General features: G+C 48.5%; 1 protein-coding gene across 6 annotated transcripts in view; it reads right to left on the reverse strand.

Annotated features, from left to right (window-relative positions):
• Positions 1-12,936, reverse strand: part of PHKA1 (phosphorylase kinase regulatory subunit alpha 1) — an 86,698-nt gene extending 73,762 nt beyond the window's left edge. For 2 of the 6 annotated variants that reach the window (XM_045030400.1, XM_045030396.1), the window contains exons 1-3: positions 9,475-10,087; positions 7,795-7,953; positions 744-791 (exon numbers count right to left, since the gene is read on the reverse strand). In XM_045030400.1, coding sequence (XP_044886335.1) covers positions 744-791; positions 7,795-7,953; positions 9,475-9,552 — 285 coding nt within the window. In that variant the 5' untranslated portion in view covers positions 9,553-10,087. Of the gene's footprint in view, positions 1-743; positions 792-7,794; positions 7,954-9,474; positions 10,088-10,474; positions 10,494-12,817 lie in introns of those variants that run through there. The other 4 variants (XM_045030397.1, XM_045030398.1, XM_045030399.1 and 1 more) reach the window with 4 other exon arrangements.
• Positions 12,937-20,911: the final 7,975 nt, after the last annotated feature.

Here is a 20,911-nt window from a genome sequence, read left to right on the forward strand (position 1 = left end):
TTCCCTAGCTGGTGCTGTGGGGACTGCTCCGTTAGGAGGCAGCTCGCTGGAACACGCTGGGGCCCAAAGGATACACAGGAGCTGGGAAACAGCCACTGGGTGGTTCAGAGACCAGGGGGCAGCAGCAATAAAAGGGAAACAGTGATTCAGAGAAGGACAAGAGCACAGAAGGACAGCAACAGAGACCAGGGGACCTTATGGGAACAGAGTTGTGATTCATTCACACTTGGTATCATTATGAGGGCAGAAAGGCTGAGATTTTAATCCTATTTGGGACAGGAAATTCCAGGTCCATGGTACTTTACTTTCCATGCCTCAACAGGCTATAGGGCCACACAACTCCACTGCCATGAGGGGAGGAGTTCTGGCCGCAGAGGGAAGCTTCCCAGGTGTGTTTGCATCATGCGGCACACCTAGAGAAAGGGGTCACACTTTGATGGTATGAACACAAAGCGATTGAAGGAGGCAATGCCAGTGGGGCAATGGCACTGACAGCCTGTAGGGGAAAGGGTTCCTTTAGGACACTAGGCTAGCACAGATAAGAACACTACATCCATGCCATGGACAGAATGTTCAGTGACTGGATGGATACTGGGGTCTAGGCTTGTTTTAAGCCTTCCCCAAAAGACCCTTGTGCCTGGGCCAGGACTGCTTTTTTGCGATCAGTCTGATGGCAGATCTCTGCTGAGTCAGTGTGTTACAACAGGAGAATTTCAGCTGGAAATACACCATATGTACCATACCTGTCTCATCATGCACTGCAGCAATCCCCGCATCAGTTTCACTACACTCTGCAGAAAGGAACAAAAAACAGGCCTGTTAAACACATCCCTGGATGGGAAGAGCACTGACTCAGCAATGGCATCTGGCCCGTGACCTTTCGAGAGCCCTGCGGCCTGTAATCGTACCCACAGCTCAGATTCTCCACAGCATTTACTTTCTGGGCAAGTGGCTGAGGAAGGAGCTGCTGGGGCAGAGCAGATCACGAGGGACAACCTGATCTGCTGCTGCGGGAGGAGAAAATCCCCAGGACTGCATCAGCCTTGAATCAGTTAAGGTAAAGGACATTTACACCTACAGAAAGAGGCTCAGGACTGAGGGCAGAGAGAGAGGTCAGAGAGCCAATCTGTCCCACACTGCACAGCACACCTCTGCCTTTACCTGCAAGACCCCAGAAGGGAGTGGGAGACACCAATCTGATGGTTCCCCAGGGAGCAGGACCCCTCTACCCCTCCTTCCTTGGTAGCCCAACCCTACCTGGGGCAAATTCAGATGTTGCTGAGACATGTACTGCTCGTGTCCCATGCCATATGGTGCTGCCAGAGCCCCAGGAAGTAACCCCTGGAACTCCCCAGGGAATCTTTGCCTAGATGGTGGCCCAGACTGGGCAATGCCCACCCCTTCCCTAACAGAAGAGGAACAAGGCTGCACACCGCATGTTGGGCACTACAGCCAGGGAGCCCCCAGCTGACCAGCCAGTCTGGGTCCTCATGCAAAGCTCGGAGCAGGCCTGCTGAGGATCCAGAAGGCAGATGCTTCACTGAAAGCAGACCTTACCCATGGCTGCTAGGTTTGCAGCATCATCAACAGGTCCCACCACACCACACCCAGTACAAACACTACATTCTGATTTAAAAATACACCACTACCTCGATATAACGCCACCCAATATTACACTAATTTGGATATAACACGGTAAAGCAGTGCTCCGGGAGGGAAGGGGGCGGGTGCACTCCGGTGGATCAAAGCAAGTTCAACATAATACGGTTTCACCTATAACGCAGTAAGATTTTTTGGCTCCCAAGGACAGTGTTATATTGAGGTAGAGGTTACAAGTCATTTAGCTGTGTCATATCCCTCAGCCAGATAGACACTAACCCCCACATTGGGAAGAGAAGCCCAGCACTTTGGACCTCATCTATTTAATATACAACCTAACATCAATCAAAGAAAGTGCCTTATTGTAGTGGACTCTCTCTTGTCCTACTACTGCGGATCTCTGAAATAAACCTGGTAGGGTTCAGGGGGCCTAGCATTTGTACTCTGAGAAAGGCACACGACACAGAATTCCCAGCAGGATATCTAGATCCAGTGGTTAAGTTTGGCCAGCTGTGAAGTTAATGACTAGAGTCAGATGCCCCCAACACATGTGGTGGGGATTTGGTCCAGCTCTCCTCCACCATACAGCAGTGACATTCAGCATCCAAGCTACTCACCAGCACAAGTAACACTGGCGTTAGCTTCTGGAAACTTATCTTTGAAAACTCATGGCGATCGGGGGAGGTCCTGGATGACTAGAAAAAGGCTAAGAAGGGAAGGAGGAGGATCCAGGGAACTACAGGCCAGTCAGCCTCACCTCAGTCCCTGGAAAAGTCATGGAGCAGGTCCTCAAGGAATCAATTCTAAAGCACTTAGAGGAGAGGAAAGTGATCAGGAACAGTCAGCATGGATTCACCAAAGATAAGTCATGCCTGACTAACCTAATTGCCTTCTCATAGACTCACAGACTTTAAGGTCAGAAGGGACCATTATGATCATCTAGTCTGACCTCCTGCACAATGCAGGCCACAGAATCTCACCCACCCACCCCTGTAACAAACCCCTAACCTATGTCTGAGTTATTGAAGTCCTCAAACTGTGGTTTGAAGACCTCAAGCTTCAGAGAATCCTCCAGCAAGTGACTCGTGCCCCATGCTGCAGAGGAAGGCGAAAAACCCCAACGGAGCTCAGGGCCCCCCATTGTGCCAGGCATTGCAGAGATGCCCATCACCAATGTGTGCTCCTTGTGCCAGGTACTTACTGAGATTGGTGCCCTCACTGTGCCCGACGCTGCACAGACCCCAAACGAACGCAGAGCCTGATCATGCCTGTCACTGTACATATGCACACTAAGAGACAGTCCCAAACCTGACCACCTAAATAGTCAAAAGCTATTTCAAGCCATTGGACAGGTGGGGAAACAGAGGTACTTGGAGACACTCCTCCTATGAGGAGATAACAGGCTCTGTGGATGAGGGGAAAGCAGTGGACATGTTATTCCTCAACTTTAGCAAAGCTTTTGATATGGTCTCCCACAGTGTTCTTGCCGGCAAGTTAAAGAAGAATAGGCTGGATAAATGGACTATAAGGTGGATAGAAAGCTGGCTAGATCGTCAGGCTCAACAGCTAGCGATCAATGGCTCCATGTCTAGTTGGCAGCCGGTATCAAGAGGAGTGCCCCAGGGGTCGGTCCTGGGGCCGGTTTTGTTCAATATCTTCATTAATGATCTGCAGGAGGATATGGACTGCACCCTCAGCAGGTTTGCAGATGACATTAAACTGGGAGGAGCGGTAGATACGCTGGAGGGTAGGGATAGGATACAGAGGGACCTAAACAAATTAGAAGATTGACCCAAAAGAAATCTGATGAGGTTCAACAAGGACAAGTGCAGAGTCTTGCACTTAGGATGGAAGAATCCCATTCACTGTTACAGACTAGGGACCAAATGGCTAGGAAGCAGTTCTGCAGAAAAGGACATAGGGGTTATAGTGGATGAGAAGCTGGATACGAGTCGACAGCGTGCCCTTGTTATCAAGAAGGCTAATGGCATTTTGGGCTGTATAAGTAGGGGCATTGCCAGCAGATCGAGGGACGTGATCATCCCCCTCTATTCAACATTGGTGAGGCCTCAGATTCTAGGACTGGAAGGGACCTCGAGAGGTCACCGAGTCCAGTCCCCTGCCCTCATGGCAGGACCAAATACTGTCTAGACCATCCCTGATAGACATTTATCTAACCTACTCTTAAATATCTCCAGATATGGAGATTCCACAACTTCGCTAGGCAATTTATTCCAGTGTTTAACCACCCTGACAGTTAGGAACTTTTTCCTAATGTCCAACCTAAATCTCCCTTGCTGCAGTTTAAGCCCATTGCTTCTTGTTCTATCCTTAGAGGCTAAGGTGAACAAGTTTTCTCCCTCCTCCTGATGACACCCTTTTAGATACTTGAAAACTGATATCATGTCCCCTCTCAGTCTTCTCTTTTCCAAACTAAACAAACCCAATTCTTTCAGCCTTCCTTCATAGGTCATGTTCTCAAGACCTTTAATCATTCTTGTTGCTCTTCTCTGGACCCTCTCCAATTTCTCCACATCTTTCTTGAAATGCGGTGCCCAGAACCGGACACAATACTCCAGTTGAGGCCTAACCAGCGCAGAGTAGAGCGGAAGAATGACTTCTCGTGTCTTGCTCACAACACACCTGTTAATGCATCCCAGAATCACGTTTGCTTTTTTTGCAACAGCATCACACTGTTGACTCATATTTAGCTTGTGGTCCACTATAACCCCTAGATCCCTTTCTGCCGTACTCCTTCCTAGACAGTCTCTTCCCATTTTGTATATGCAAAACTGATTTTTCCTTCCTAAGTGGAGCACTTTGCATTTGTCTTTGTTAAACTTCATCCTGTTTACCTCAGACCATTTCTCCAATTTGTCCAGATCATTTTGAATCTGGAGTACTGTGTCCAGTTTTGGGCCCCATACTATAAGGAGGATGTGGAAAAATCAGAAAGAGTCCAGCGGAGGGCAACAAAAATGATCAGGGGGCTGGGGCACATGACTTATGAGGAGAGGCTGAGGGAACTGGGATTATTTAGTCTGCAGAAGAGAAGAATGAGGGGGGATTTGATAGCTGTTTTCAACTGTCTAAAATGGGGTCCCAAAGAGGATGGATCTAGACTGTTCAGTGATAGCAGATGACAGAACAAGGAGTAATGGTCTCAAGTTGCAGTGGGGGAGGTTTAGGTTGGATATTAGGAAAAACTTTCACTAGGAGGGTGGTGAAGCACTGGAATGGGTTACCTAGGGAGGTGGTGGAATCTCCTTCCTTAGAGGTTTTTAAGATCAGGCTTAACAAAGCCCTGGCTGGGATGATTTAGTTGGTGTTGGTCCTGCTTTGAGCAGGGGGCTGGACTAGATGACCTCCCGAGGTTCCTTCCAACCCTGATATTCTATAATCACCTGAATGATTCCCTACCCAACACAATCCCACTTGGGTCTGTATCTCCAGCCACGTCTATTCTGTTAACAATGCCAGCTCTGCATCCCACCTGTCATCTCCACCCACTCCCACCCCTGCACCTTTTCCAAACTGCCCCCTGCATTTGGTCTGCAATTATACCATCTTGCCAGCAGCAGATCCCCACCATCCTGCCTCAAATCCTCGCTGTATTCAAGGCCCTCTTAATGTTCAATTCTTCTGTGTCATCCACAAGAAGTGAATCATCCAACTGTAACCCAGATACTTGCCCACTGCATGCAGTACTTCAGCTATAACATCCCACTGCCCTGTGTCACTGAAACTGGGTAGTTAGTTATTCTCTCTCCCCTAGTGTGTACTCGGGTTTTTCATGTCACACAATAGAGAGTGCAGAAATACCTTAAGTGTCTCTCTCACTAGAAGTGCTAGCATTGAGCTGTAAGCATTCCAGCCATGCAGTTTTAATGCTCCTATCCCTGTAATGCAGGCTTTACACTGCCACAAAAGACACTATTCCTGGGCCTACCCTCCATTCCTCACGAGGCTGAAATAATTGATTCCAGAGCTAGGCTGGTGCAGGATCAGGGAGTTGCCTGATTCTCTCCCGCCCACCCCGTTGAAGGGAGCATTGAGTTCTGCATTCCTGCCCAAAAGAGCCAACTATCTACAGAAAAGACATACAAGGGAAATTGAAACCGTCCACCAGGGACGTGTAGGTGATGCATGTCATGGGAAGAGAGGGTCTGAAATGCCATCCTGCCAAGGCAATCAGCTCCCCCGTTAGACTATATGTTCCATGTGTTTTTCTGGTTGCAGGGCTCCCCATGGAGTGAATTTAACCTGAAGCCAGTGGTTAGGGTGCTATGAGAAATAGCCCAGGCTCTAAAATGTTTGAGTCATCAAGTGTTTCTCAGATGATACAAATATAGATTCCCCAGAGTTCTAAGCAGTTCACACATGAACTGTTTGCACTCCAGAGTTCTCCTCTGATCCTAGTAAGGCTCACTCAGGGAACTCCCGTGGCTCACCTGGAATTTTTCAGCAAGCTTCAGGTCAGAGAACAAACCCTTTGGCCGAGAACAGCTTTTAGATCCCTGACTTTCCCCATCTGAGGCCTTAAGATACTGTCAGCAGTTTGAAGAGCACCAGTCCAAAATGGCTCCACATCTCCTTTGGCTATTTCTGGGGTTAATTCTGAATGATAATGATTAACAGAGACTCCTTCCCTCAATCTTCTATCTAAGGTATTTCTATGGTCGTGTCCCCCCCCCACCCCGAATACCAAAGTATTGAGAACCTCACAATCTTTAATAAATTCATCCTCATAACTCCCCATGAGGCAGAGCATTGCTATCATCCCCATTGTACAGGTGGGGAACGGAAGCCCAGAGAGGCTGAGTGATTTGTTCAAGGTCACACAGTGTCTGTGGTAGAGCAGAGAATTGAACCTTGGGGCTCCCAATCATAGGCTAGCACCCTAATCACTGGACCATCCTGCCTCTCTTCTTATGGCTGACCTCCGTGAAAGAGAGCAAGAACAATATTGGAAATACAGCATGGGAACTTTAACAAATACACAGCCTGTCCATCATATACAGCTCTCCTCAGAGAGGGATTTGTTACCGCATAGCTTAAAGAGCAAGTGACACTTGATTTGTTTGAATTTAAGCAATCTGTAGGTTTTTCATCCCAGAAGGCTAGGTGCAAAAGGGAGAGATTGTGTGTGGGTGCTGGGGCCTGTGATATACAAGAGGACAGACTAGATGATTGGGCCTTAAACTCCATGGGTCTGTTACTATGCTCTTGGTGCATCTCCAATGTCAGACCCTTTTGGGGTTTATTTTATGTTAGTCTGACAAACAAGATCCCATGGCAAGTGAACTAGATTCTACTCCCGAGTATAGAGTAAAGAACAAAGACAGAGGGGGAGGGGATTTTACTGAATTAAATATGAAAGTGATTAAGACATTCAGAACAGAATTCCTTTTCCATCTGCCTAGTTATGATTCTTACACCAGTGCCTGTCATTGTGCTATCAGATCCCCAACTGTGTAATTCAATATACTAAGTTCAATACTGCCCCTACATTTCCACCATGCTGCAAAATTCTCTGCTGAAAAAAGCCAATGTAGAAGGTTCTGTGGATTGGGGGAAGAGAGGTGGGGAGATTGGAGGGTTCAGCAGCTCAGACTTCTGGCTCCTAGGAAGCGTTTGGGGATTGTGGGATAGATACTGTAGACAGAAGCTTCACTCAAATGGAGAGCAGTCATGTTAACTCTGAAGGCTAATGGTGACAAACACCCTGGTGAGTCGAACTGGAGAAGTTCACTCCTCTCAGAACCATCGTTTCAGGCTGTCAGCAGACAGACTTTGGGTGCACCTGTTAACCTTACGCGTCAGAGCCAACTGTAAGGGCTAGAAGCCTTAATCTTGAAAGAAAAATCAACAGGGGCAGTACCTGGTCCTGCTAGTGAAAGCAGGGGACTGGACTCAATATCTTTCAAGGTCCCTTCCAGTTCTAGGAGATAGGTATATCTCCATTTAATGAAAATAATGAACGAAACAGTGATTCTGGTGCACTGTTTTGTGAGTAACATGAGATTCCACAGCAAATTCCTCTACTACTGTGTGATGAAATACAAGGGGCCCTGCTTACAAGAAGAGTTTAATCTTTAGTTCAGTTTCCAGTGTTTAGAGGGTTCGAGTTGCATGCGAGTCTCGGGACATCAGCTGTGAGCTTTCCAAGCCATCCCTCCTGTAGGTTTCTCATACCTGCTCCAGCTCATATGCCTTTGCCTTGTCCTCATCACGGTCTGCATTTTTGCGGTACGCCAAACCCAGGCCCCACACAGATAGCACACTGTAGACGTTATCCCGGACCCAGGCATCTTTGTGATCACTGCTGGCTGGGAGCAATCCTGTCACCGGGTCCTGCAGCATGAGGGGAGGTCAGGTGAGGGAGGAAAAGAGACATGAAATTAGCTTTCCAGCCCTGAAAACTTGGGGGAAGGCTGGCCATTAGGGAGATAAACAGGTTGTGAATGGGGGGAAAACTAGAGAGTCTTGTTTATCCATGAAGAAAACAAATAATAAAAGGGAAAGCAAGGGCTCAGTATCATATGCCAAGGCAACATCAGCATACTTATCTGATTACCCATTTGGCCCGCCATTACCACGAGGTCTTTATCTTACAACCCCCACCCCTCTTCCCCGTGAGGTAGGGCAGTGCTACTGTCTCCATTTTACAGATGGGGAAGCTGAGGCACAGAGTCTCAGTGACTTGGCCAAAGTCACACAAGGAGCTATGGAAGAGTGGGGGGAACTGGACCTTGATTTAGGCAAGTACTAAAGATAGCTAGACAATCCGAGCTCTAACACAGATGCGACCTGTGGACTTGAAGCAGCTCAAACAAAGACTGTGAATGGCTAGCCAACTACAAAAGCAGTTTCTCCTCCCTTGGTGTTCACACCTCAACATCTAGAAGAGGGCCTCATCCTCCTTGATTGAGCTAACCTCATTACCTCTAGACCAGGTGTAGACAACCTACGGCACGGGTGCCAAAGGCAACACATAAGCTGATTTTCAGTGGCACTCACACTGCCTGGGTAATGGCCATTAGTCCTGGGGGCTCTGCATTTTAATTTAATTTTAAATGAAGCTTCTTAAACATTTTAAAAACCTTATTTACTTTACATACAACAATAGTTTAGTTATAGATGATAGACTTATAGAAAGAGACCTTCTAAAAACATTAAAATGTATTACTGGCACACGATACCTTAAATTAGAGCAAATACATGAAGACTCGGCACACCACTTCTGAAAGGTTGCCGACCCCTGCTCTAGGCTGATTCCTGCCTGCATATTTATACCTGCCTCTGGAAATTTCCACCACATGCCTCTGATGAATGGGTATTCACCCATGAAAGCTCATAGACTAACAGAATTATTGGAGCATAAGGTGCCACAGGACTCTTTGTCACTTTTTACAGATCCAGACTAACACGGCTACCCCTCTGACGCTCTCTACCTTAGTATCAGTAGGGTAGCCATGTTAGTCTGGATCTGTAAAAGCAGCAAAGAGTCTTGTGGCACTTTATAGACTAACAGATGTTTTGGAGCATGAGCTTTCGTGGGTTGGTGCATCCAACGAACTGGGGATTCACCCACGAAAGCTCATGCTCCAAAACATCTGTTAGTCTATAAGGTGCCACAAGACTCTTCTCTACCTTAGTTTCCCCATTTCCAGCGTTGGGTTACAATGATCTAGTAGAGTCTGCTAAGTGTCACGAGAATGGAGCAGCACACTGCCAACACTAAGTGCCATCATCCCACCTGCCTGACACCCCAGTGCAAAGCGCTGAGCTGAGCTAGCAGCCTCCAAGTCAGCGCGGCGGCGCCCACCTCCCCTTGGCCGCCAGCAGCCGCCCTGATAGCTCAGCCCACCTCACCTGGTGACAGAGGATGGTCTGCTGCAGCAGCCTGGCATAGCCATCCAGCCTCACCCCGGAGTTACTCCTGCTCCTCATGGCCTGGTCGAAGGGGTCTCGGCGTCAAACCTGCCAGCAATTATAAGCAACACACCACTGCTGTAGGCGCGAGAGGCGCCGGTGAGCTGTAGTCTGGCAGCGCGCTCCGGCCAGCCCGAACACACCGAGGCGCCAGCTCCGAGTCGCACCCCCGCCAAGCGGAGCCAGCCTCTACTCAAAGCCAGTGGGGGGAAGGGAAGGCGAAGAGCGCAGCTCGCCGGGCGCGGTCCTGCTGCCGCCCACAGCCCCTCGCAGACTTCAGCTCGCCGGGACCCTTCACCGGCGGCCGGAAGGGATCATGGCGGGGACGCGGATCATGCCGGCGGGGGGAGCGCTCGGTCGGTCCCGCGCCAGGATCGGCTCCACTCACTCCCCGCTGCCCCGCCCGAGCAGACTAAACCCGGCCGAAGCTCACAGCCCGCACCAGTAGTTTCCCTTGCGCATGGACCCCGGCTAGCCACCCCGGTACACGCTGATTGGCTGATAAAAGAGGGGACGGGGCCTCAGTTCCCTAGGTCCTGGCAGCACCATAGCTGCCCAGAGAGTCCATTAAAGGATGGAAAGGCGGAGCAAGGCAGAGTGTATAGAGCCGGAGTGAGCCGAGCCAACAAGGACTGGGCGCGACGCCACTATTTCCCCGAGCGACTGGAACGCCCCCGTCAGGACCCTATGAGCTACTGAGCTGCCAGGACCCAGCAGAGGCAACGTCTTTTTCGGAAGTTTACGTGAATGTTGTTGTTACTTTTAGGGGCTGTGGGGAAAGTGCTGGACTCGGAGGACGGGGAAGGTGTGAGTCGCACGCACCCTCGCGCAGACCAGAGGGGGAACGGCGCTGGGTTGGGGTATACACGTACACCCCTGGGCCCTGTTGGTGTGCTAGAGAGCCCACAGCACAGGGTAGTTCACGGAGCCACCAGCCTACCTGGGGTGCGGGTGTGTGCACCCAGCTCGGCGGGTGTGACACATCCGTGTCCGACCATTTTCCTGCTATTACAGCGAAGGGGTTGCGTGTGGTCTTTTCAGAGAGATAAGAACTAGCAGAATGCCCTGGTTACTGCCAGATGTTTCTAGGCCGATAGCTGATGAGATGTGTAAAATGTAGAACATTAGGTTTCAAAACTGTTGAAGTGAGACTTGCCACCTAAGGCAGGTCTCAGGGCTAACTCAATCAACAGGGAGAACAATGGACATCCCCGGAGCCAGCCCATGTTTAACGTCCGATCCAGGTGGAGACTTGAGCACTGACAAAGACAAACACATCCCAGGAGGGTTCTCTGAAGAGGTGGTCCCTTGGGCCTGGGTTACTATATGAGAGCAGAAGAAATGGCCCAAATTGGTATCTAGTACATGAGGAGACTTTCTGTCAATGGGGATGTCTCATGAAAAGTGGTTCCCAACTCTTGGACTGGTCAAGTACTGCAGGGAATAGGTGAGAAGTAGATTGTTAGACAGGAAAGTAACCTGTCAATAAGTATAGGCTATAGATTGCCTCTTATGTTTTTCTTTTACCTGTAACCTTATGTTTCTAAATCCTTATATTTGATTTTATTTGAATCTTCAGCTCAAGCCTTAAGTAAACTTCACCTTGGTTTTACTATAAACCTACACTTAACATGCTACAGCTGCAGCTTACAGGAGGAGAGACATTCTCCCATCACTATAGTTAGGGCCCTACCAAATTCACAGTCCCTTTTGGTCAATTTCACAGTCATAGGATATTAAAAATCATACATTTCATGATTTCAGAAATTTAAATCTGAAATTTCACGGTGTTGTAATTGTAGGGGGGTCCCAAAAAGGAGTTGGGGGGGTCACAAAGTTATTGTAGGGGAGGGGTTGCAGTACTTCTACCCTTACTTCTGTGCTGCTGATGGTAGCAGTGCTGCCTTCAGAGCTGGGTAGCTGGAGAGCGGTGGCTGCTGGCCGGGAGCCTAGCTCTGAAGGCAGAGCCGCCACCAGCAGCAGCGCAGAAGTAAGGATGGCATGGTATGGTATTGCCACCCCTACTTCTGTGCTGCTGCCTGTACTGCTGGGCCCTCAGTCAGCAGCCGCCACTCTCTGGCTGCCCAGCTCTGAAGGCAGCAGCTCAGAAATAAGGGTGGCATGGTATAGTATTGCACCCTTATTTATGCATTGCTGTTGGCGGAGCGCCACCGTCAGAGCTAAGAGCCGCGGCTCTCCAGGCCCAGATCTGAAGGCAGCGTGAGGGTGGTGATACTGCGATGCGTGCGCGCGCACACGCACACACACACACAAAAGAAAAAAGAAAAAGAAAATCTTGTGACCCGCTGCAACTCCCTTTTGGTTCAGGACCTCCAATTTGAGAAATGCTGGTCTCCCCTGTGAAATCTATATAGTATAGGTTAAATCACAGAAAAGACCAGATTTCACGGGAAGAGACCAGATTTCACGGTCCATGACTCGTTTTTCATGGCCGTGAATTTGGTAGGGCCCTAACTATAGTTAATCCACTAAGGTTCACGGAAGAATTCTTCAATCCACCTAGCATTGTCTACAGTGGAGGGTTAGATAGGTTGTCTTAGCTATGAGTCTGAGGGGCATGGATTTTACACACTGCTGACCAACATAGCTGTGCAGATGGAACTTTTCAGTGTAGACCAGCCCTCAGTGCCTTTAGCTGAAGAGAGTGTTGAACGGAGGTGAAACTAGTGAACTGGGTACACTGCTTCCCCAGAGGCAGCAAATTGGGGTACATTGCGGATGCCCAGTAGATAGGGGACTGAGCACTCTAGTGTAACAAAATGGGGCATGTAAATTGGTAACGTTTATAGAAAAAGAGTGGGGCTCATGGAGCCCAGAGCAAAGTGCTTGTGTTGCCAGTAGCCAGCAGTGCAGCTGTAGGAGAGTTCCCCTGGTGGGCACAGACAAGGCTCTCTCACCCTGTAATCAGGTAGCAGTGATTCATCCCGGACACCTCAGTTAACCCTGAAAAGTGTCACAGAGTGGGCAGGGAGATCTCTGTACTCCAGCTCAAACTTGCACAGCAGGGGTTGTTTGAACAGTTCATAGTCTCCTGCTTCCACCCCATCCATCTGGCTGAACATCCCTAAGGCCTTTGGACCCAGTTAAGGGGGTGAGATGCTGAAGCCTGTCTGCAAGGTCAACCTGGTTCACATTGCAATCCTTCTCAAAGGCAGTGAGGAAGGCATCCATATCATCCCCTTCCTTAAACCGAGCCAGCACTTTTATATCAGAGTTCCCTGTGGGCTTAGCCACACTGGGCCCTGGGCCCATCCCCACTCACCCCAGCACGGGTCTCTTTGCTTCTCAGCTCCACCATCGCCAGTTCATGCTGCCTCTGTATCTCATGATCCTACTGTTCCTTCTCACGGTCCTCCAGCTCTTTCAGTTTCAGTTCCATTTCAAACTCCAACTGTCTCAGCTTCTATGACAGGGAAATTGGCCATGAAGATCCTTTCCTGGTTGGGTAGGTGGGTCCTGGGATCTCCTGGCTGCTTTTAGTTCCTCCCACGGTCCTGATGAGTGCAGGGAGGTTGGGGAAAGGACAGCCCCCGTACTCACCTGCGGCGGGAAGTGGAGCACTGCGGTTGGGAGCTGGCAGAGTGGAACGGGCTGGGGCCGGGCTGCTCTGTTTTCGCCGCTGCTGGTGAGTGCGGGGGGGATCCCTTCCCCCAAGCCCCCTCCCCCAAGCGACACGGCTGGGGCTGGGGCGAGGGAAGCAGAGGGGGCTGCTCCCGGCCCCCCGCTAATCTCTGGGGCCACTCTGGGACTGCGGGGCCCTGAAAAGTGCCCTCCCACAGCTCCTGCCCCCCAGATCCTGGGGGGGGGGGGAGGGCCCTGACTGCCCCTGAGACCCTTTGCCCCTTATCGAACCCCTAGGCTCTGGTCTGGCCCGGCACCCTTAACATGCTGCTCAGAGCAGCGTGTCAGAGCTTTACCGCGTTGTATGCGAACCTGCATTATATTGGGTCGCATTATATCAGGGTAGAGGTGTATTTCTAGTTCTTCCTGTTTACTCCACAAACTTCTTTCATTAGTATACAGAAATCTAAAATGTTCATTAGATTTCCTCTCTATATTCCCTCCTGTCTCTCCTCTGTCCCTGCTGTGATTGCCCGTATTCCCCCCAGATTCTGACTCTTCACTCAGGTCTCCATGTTTTGGACTTTTGGCCTTTTGTCTCCTCCCACCGTGGAACCCAGTTTAAAGCCCACCTCACTAGGTTAGCTAGTCTGTATGTGAAGAAACTTCCCCTTCCTCAGTAGTTGGACCCCATCACTTCTCAGCAGTCCTTATCAGAACAGCATCCCATGATTGAGGAAGCCGAAGCCCTCCTGGTGACACCATCCATGCAGCCATGTATTTACTTCCAGGATGTGCCATTGCCCTTGACTGGTAGGATCAGTGAGAACACCACGTGCACCCCCAACTCCTTCACCCTCATGCTCAGGGCCCTGTAGTCACTTCTGATCTGCTCAGGGTCATACCTTGCAGTACCATTAGTGCCCACAGGGATGAGCAGCGTGGGGTAGTAGTCAGAGGGCTGGATGATCCTCAGCATTCCTTCCTTATGTAACCTGGGTGTGACATACTGGGGTACAATCCAGACTAGTGTGGGGTGGGGGGGCTGTGTCACCCCTGCCATGCAACCCTGGGTGCCTTACAATGCCTTGCAGAAGTAGCTCCCACCTTTGCCGCTCACAAACAGTCTTCCAGCATGCAAGCCACACCCTGAGTGTCTGTGTGTAACGGCAGCCAGCCAGTTACACCCTGGCTCTCACTGCCCTTGATTACATTGCAGAGTGATCCCAACACCCCCCCGTCCCAGATTTTCCCCCAGAAATGTATGTCTTGTACTGCCCCGCCATCTCCTGGACAGTACAAATATTTTAAGTCCGTTATTCCTTTGAGGGAATAATATATTAGCTAATAGAGTTACTCACACTGGATTAGATAAAACAGTAAAATAAATTTAACTACAAAGAGATTTTAAATGAGTACAAGTAATGAGGCATATAAGTAAAAAATGGTTAAAAGAAAAATAAATAACATGTTATTAGCACATAAGTTACTAGTGCATAATTTAAACTCCATTAGATTCAAGCAAAATTTCTCATCACGTGCTTCCAGCAACATTACTGACCAAACTCTTCAGGTCAGGATCCTTCCCACAAAATCCATGACTTTTTCCTTTAGTCTTCTCAGGATCAGAGAATGTGAAGGGGCAGGAAGAGAGAGTGGTGTCTTGGGGTGTTTGCCCCTTCATTTTATAGTTTCAATCCCCCTCTTGAAAAACATTTCCAGCTGGGAATTCAGAGACAGAGTCTGTGTGGAAGGATGTTCCCTAGTGTTTCTTTTTCACCTGTTTGAGCTTCCTGTGTTTAGTCTTTCTGCTTGATGATTCTGTTTACTGCTTCTATATAATTTAAGGCAAACATACATCCTTTATTCAAGACAAGCCTGTTTGACCAGTTTGCGCTACATGAGTTTTGAACATCATACAGGAAAATCTTATGACTTCACATTTACAATGTTGCCAACTTGCCAACCATATTTGTTGTCTCCCTCTGCCTGAGGGAACGTGGACGATTCCCCAACTGTCTCCCCCTGTCTGAAAGGAGTGCAGTCAATCCCATGACTGCTTCCCCCTGCCTGAGGGGCGCATGAGTGTTCCCTTGATTGTCTCCCCCTGGCCTGAGGGAAGCATGGTTGGTCCCCCGACTGTCTCCCTCGGCCTGAGGGGAGCGCAGGCGGTCCAACGACTGTACACCCTCACCTGAGTGGGGTTGGGGTGATCCCCTGACTGTCTCCCCCTGTGTGAGGGGAGTAAGAGCCGTCCCTGACTGCATCTCTCTACCTGAGGGGAGTGTGGGTGATTCCCTGACTGGCCGCATCTGAGGTAAGCATGGGCTGCTGATCTCCCAACTGTATCCCCTTGCCTGAGGGGACTGTGGGGGATCCCCTGACTGTCTCCCCTGTCTGAGAGGAGCATGGGCAATTCCCTGCCTGTCTCCCCCTGCCTGAGGGGAGTGCAGGTGATCCCCTGCCTGTCTCTCCCTGCCTGAGGGGAGTGTGAGCGATCCCCTGCCTGTCTCCCACTGCCTGAGGGGAGTGTGGGTGATCCCCTGCCTGTCTCCCACTGCCTGAGGGGAGTGTGGGTGATCCCCTGCCTATCTCCCACTGCCTGAGGGGAGTGTGGGTGATCCCCTGCCTGTCTCCCCCTGCCTGAGGGGAGTGTGGGTGATCCCCTGCCTGTCTCCTCCTGCCTGAGGGGGGTGTGGGTGATCCCCTGCCTATCTCCCACTGCCTGAGGGGAGTGGGGTGATCCCCTGCCTGTCTCCCACTGCCTGAGGGGAGAGTGGGTGATCCCCTGCCTGTCTCCTCCTGCCTGAGGGGAGAGTGGGTGATCCCCTGCCTGTCTCCTCCTGCCTGAGGGGAGTGTGGGTGATCCCCTGCCTGTCTCCCCCTGCCTGGAGTGTGGGGGATCCCCTGCCTGTCTCCCACTGCCTGAGGGGAGTGTGGATGATCCCCTGCCTGTCTCCCCCTGCTTGAGGTGAGTGTGGGTGATCCCCTGCCTGTCTCCCCCTGCCTGAGGGGAGTGTGGATGATCCTCTGCCTGTCTCCTTCTGCCTGAGGGGAGTGTGGGGGATCCCCTGCCTGTCTCCCACTGCCTAAGGTGAGCCCACGTGATCCCTTGACTGACTCCCCTCCCCAGGGGATGGTTTCTAAGTACCTAAGCATCTAGGGGGAGAGAGGATTAGTTTGTAGTAAAGGGTTCTTTAATCTAGCAGACAAAGGCAGTCTGCAATGGCTGAAGGCTGCAGCTATACAAATTCAGGCTGGCAATAAAGTGTCTATTTCTAAAAGACAGGGTATGATGAAGTGGGAATTTTCTGTAATATTTTTATGAATACTCTGTGCCTCAGCTTCCACATTTTTTGCATGGCTACCCAGTGGAGGGAAAAGGAGTAAGTTTGCTTTCAGGGCAGGCTAAGAGATGTAGCTCTGTGTGTGTTGCCTAGCTGTCCCTGAATGAGTCATTAAAAGGACTGGTTGAGGATGACCCCATATCTGTGAAAAGAACAAGGAGTACTTGTGGCACCTTAGAGACTGGCAGATTTACTTGGGCATATCAGTGGAAAATCTGAGAAAACAATGGAAAACTCAATCACTGAGACATTGATACCTAGCAACCAATGACCCAGAGGGGGTGGACTTCCCCACCTCTCAGCAGGGAAGCCAAACAGAGACTCTATCTGGAGAATAAAAGACTGAGAGGTGTGAGGTGGGGGATGGAATGTTTTCTTCTGGAGGAAGCTGGGGGCTCTCTCACCTAGGAACTGGCTAAGGAGGTGAGAGTGAGAGAGACATACAGAGCCTGAATATGGGGGTATGTCTACACTGAGAAATTGAAAGACAAAACTTTTGTCTTTCACGGTTACTTAACCAACCTTCCCCCCCCCCCCCAAAAGACAAAAGTTTTGCCGATGCAAGTGGCAGTGTGAACGTGACTAGTGCTCCTGCCGAAAAAGCTAACGCTGCTCACGGGGCTGGAAGTATTTTGTCGGCAAAAGTGCTGATAAAGTACCAACAAAGAGCATTTACACACACTGACTTTTAGCGACAAGGCTGTGTCGACAGAGCCTTGTCACTAAAAGCTGCATAGTGTAGACAAGCCCTTAGATTCACTATAGCTTGGCTGACTAGAATGGACTATGCTTTAACCTTCATTCCTCTGTGCTAACCTAAGGACTTCCTTTGCTGTGTGCCAGTTGCTAATAAACCTGACTGTTTTGACAGTGCTTCTCCAGTGTTACAGCTAATACTGGGTGCAGTGCATTAATCCCTGCAGGATGTACATGTCTCTACCAGGAGTGAGTCTATTTCAGTTGGACTTGCTGGGCTGAGTTCACAGCATGAAGCAGAAGGGTTGGAGCCCAGAGATACAGTCTCAGGAGGAGATGAGGCCATGTGGCCTATCCTGAAGGAAGAGTGGGACCACTGCGGGGGGTCAGGCACCATCGAAGCGGGACTCATTTCCAAAGCTGGGAGCATAGCACTGATCCTGTGGATCCATGGCAGAGGGTAATTAACCACTGGAACAATTTACCCAGCGTGAGAGTGGCTTCTCCATCACTTGAAGTCTTTTTATATGTATGCTCTAGGTCAACCAGAAGCTATGGGCTTGATGAGAAATCATAGTAGTTCCCCGGCCTGAGTTAGACAGCAGTGTGACTTTGCACTCCATAATGTTTTATGGAAATATGCTTATGAGTGTGAATATGATGTAACTGGAATATGGTTTATGCAAAAGGTCTCTTGTAAGGTATCATAACAAAATTTATAACCTACTGAATATATTCCTCCTATTTGTATGTATGTATCATTCTTGTATCTGAAACTAGGAATATGAAGTTTAACTCCGAGGTCCTATCATAATTATGCAAAGTGTGGGCCATTAATGGTGGTTGATGGCTCCCATTGACTAGGACGATTGGTTGTAAATGGTCTGTTTACTTGCAAACCTTCCTGGGTGCATACGGGCCAGCCCTGGAAGAATGGAAGCTTATTGGAACATCTGTGAGGGTGAGATTTTACCTGTAAACAGTTTCTTAATGTATTAGGCTTAGACTTGCATGTTTTTGCTTTATTTTGCTTGGTGACTTACTTTGTTCTGTCTGTTATTACTTGAAACCACTTAAATCCTACTTTTTATACTTAATAAAATCATTTTTGTTTATTAGTAAACCCAGAGTAAATGATTAATACCTGGGGGAGCAAACAACTGTGCATATCTCTCTATCAATGTTATAGAGGGTGGAAAATGTATGAATTTACCCTGTATAAGCTTTATACAGAGTAAAACAGATTTATTTGAGGTTTGGATCCCATTGGGAGCTGGGTGTCTGGGTGCTGGAGATCGGTGACCTGCTGAGCAGTTTTTGGTTAAAGTCTGCAGCTTTGGGGGCATGGACCAGACCTGGGTCTGTGTTGCAGCAAGCTAGCATGTCTGGCTCAACAAGGCAGGGTTCTGGAGTCCCACGCTGGCAGGAAAAAGGGGCTCAGAGGTAATTTCAGCGCATCAGGTGACAGTCCCAAGGGGGTTTCTGTGACCGAACCCGTCAGAAGGAGGTCAGACTAGATTATCACAATGGCTCCTCCTACATAAGAACATAAGAACGGCCATACTGGGTCAGACCAAAGGTCCATATAGCCCAGTATCCTGTCTACCAACAGTGGCCAATGCCAGGTGCCCCAGAGGGAGTGAACCTAACAAGTAATGATCAAGTGGTCTCTCTCCTGCCATCCATCTCCACCCTCTGACAAACAAACAGAGTCTAGGGGAGGGGTAGGCAACCTATGGCACGCGTGCCGAAGGCGGCACACGAGCTGATTCTCAGTGGCACTCACACTGCCCGGGTCCTGGCCACCGGTCCGGGGGGCTCTGCATTTTAATTTAATTTTAAATGAAGCATCTTAAACATTTTAAAAACTTTATTTACTTTACATACAACAATAGTTTAGTTTATACATTATAGACTTATAGAAAGAGACCTTCTAAAAATGTTAAAATGTATTACTGGCACGCGAAATCTTAAATTAAAGTGAATAAACGAAGACTCGGCACACCACTTCTGAAAGGTTGCCGACCCCTGGTCTAGGGACACCATTCCTTACCCATTGTGGCTAACAGCCATTAATGGACTTAATCTCCATGAATTTATCCAGTTCTCTTTTAAATGCTGTTATAGTCCTAGCCTTCACAACTTCCTCAGGTAAGAAGTTCCACAAGTTGACTGTGCGCTGTGTGAAGAAGAACTTCCTTTTATTTGTTTTAAACCTGCTGCCTATTAATTTCATTTGGTGACCCCTAGTTCTTGTATTATGGGAATAAGTAAATAACTTTTCCTTATCTACTTTCTCCACATCACTCATAATTTTATATACCTCTATCATATCCCCCCTTAGTCTCCTCTTTTTCAAGCTTTTTTCAAGTCCTAGCCTCTTTAATCTCTCCTCATATGAGACCCTCTCCAAACCCCTAATCATTTTAGTTGCCCTTCTCTGAACCTTTTCGAATGCCAGTATATCTTTTTTGAGATGAGGAGACCACATCTGTATGCAGTATTCAAGATGTGGGTGTACCATGGATTTATATAAGGGCAATAAGATATTTTCTCCGTCTTATTCTCTATCCCTTTTTAAATTATTCCTAACATGCTGTTTGCTTTTTTGACTACCGCTGTACACTGCATGGACGTCTTCAGAGAACTATCCATGATGACTCCAAGATCTTTTTCCTGATTTGTTGTATCTAAATTAGCCCCCATCATATTGTATGTATAGTTGGGGTTATTTTTTCCAATGTGCATTACTTTACATTTATCCACATTAAATTTCATTTGCCATTTTGTTGCCCAATCACTTAGTTTTCTGAGATCTTTTTGAAGTTCTTCACAGTCTGCTTTGGTCTTAACTATCTTGAGCAGTTTAGTATCATCTGCAAACTTTGCCACCTCACTTTTTACCCCTTTCTCCAGATCATTTATGAATAAGTTGAATAGGATTGGTCCTAGGACTGACCCTTGGGGAACACCACTAGTTACCCCTCTCCATTCTGAGAATTTACCATTAATTCCTACCCTTTGTTCCCTGTCTTTTAACCAGTTCTCAATCCATGAAAGGACCTTCCCTTTTATCCCACGATAACTTAATTTACATAAGAGCCTTTGGTGAAGGACCTTGTCAGAGGCTTTCTGGAAATCTAAGTACACTATGTCCACTGGATCCCCCTTGTCCACATGTTCGTTGACCCCTTCAAAGAACTCTAATAGATTAATAAAACACGATTTCCCTTTAGAGAAACCATGTTGACTTTTGCTCAACAATTTATGTTCTTCTATGTGTCTGACAATTTTATTCTTTACTATTGTTTCGACTAATTTGCCCAGTACCGATATTAGACTTACCGGTCTGTAATTGCCGGGATCACGTCTAGAGCCCTTTTTAAATATTGGCGTTACATTAGCTATCTTCCAGTCGTTGGGTACAGAAGTTGATTTAAAGGACAGGTTACAAACCCTAGTTAATAGTTCTGCAATTTCACATTTGAGTTCTTTCAGAACTCTTGGGAGAACTCTTGGGTGAATGCCATCTGGTTCCGGTGACTTGTTAATGTTAAGTTTATCAATTAATTCCAAAATGTCCTCTAGTGACACTTCAATCTGTGACAGTTCCTCAGATTTGTCACCTACAAAAACCGGCTCAGGTTTAGGAAACTCCCTAACATCCTCAGCCGTGAAGACTGAAGCAAAGAATTTGTTTAGTTTCTCCGCAATGACTTTATTGTCTTTAAGCGTTCCTTTTCTATCTCTAT

Source organism: Mauremys mutica, chromosome 9, assembly GCF_020497125.1.
Source record: "Mauremys mutica isolate MM-2020 ecotype Southern chromosome 9, ASM2049712v1, whole genome shotgun sequence".
Lineage (NCBI taxonomy): Eukaryota > Metazoa > Chordata > Testudines > Geoemydidae > Mauremys > Mauremys mutica.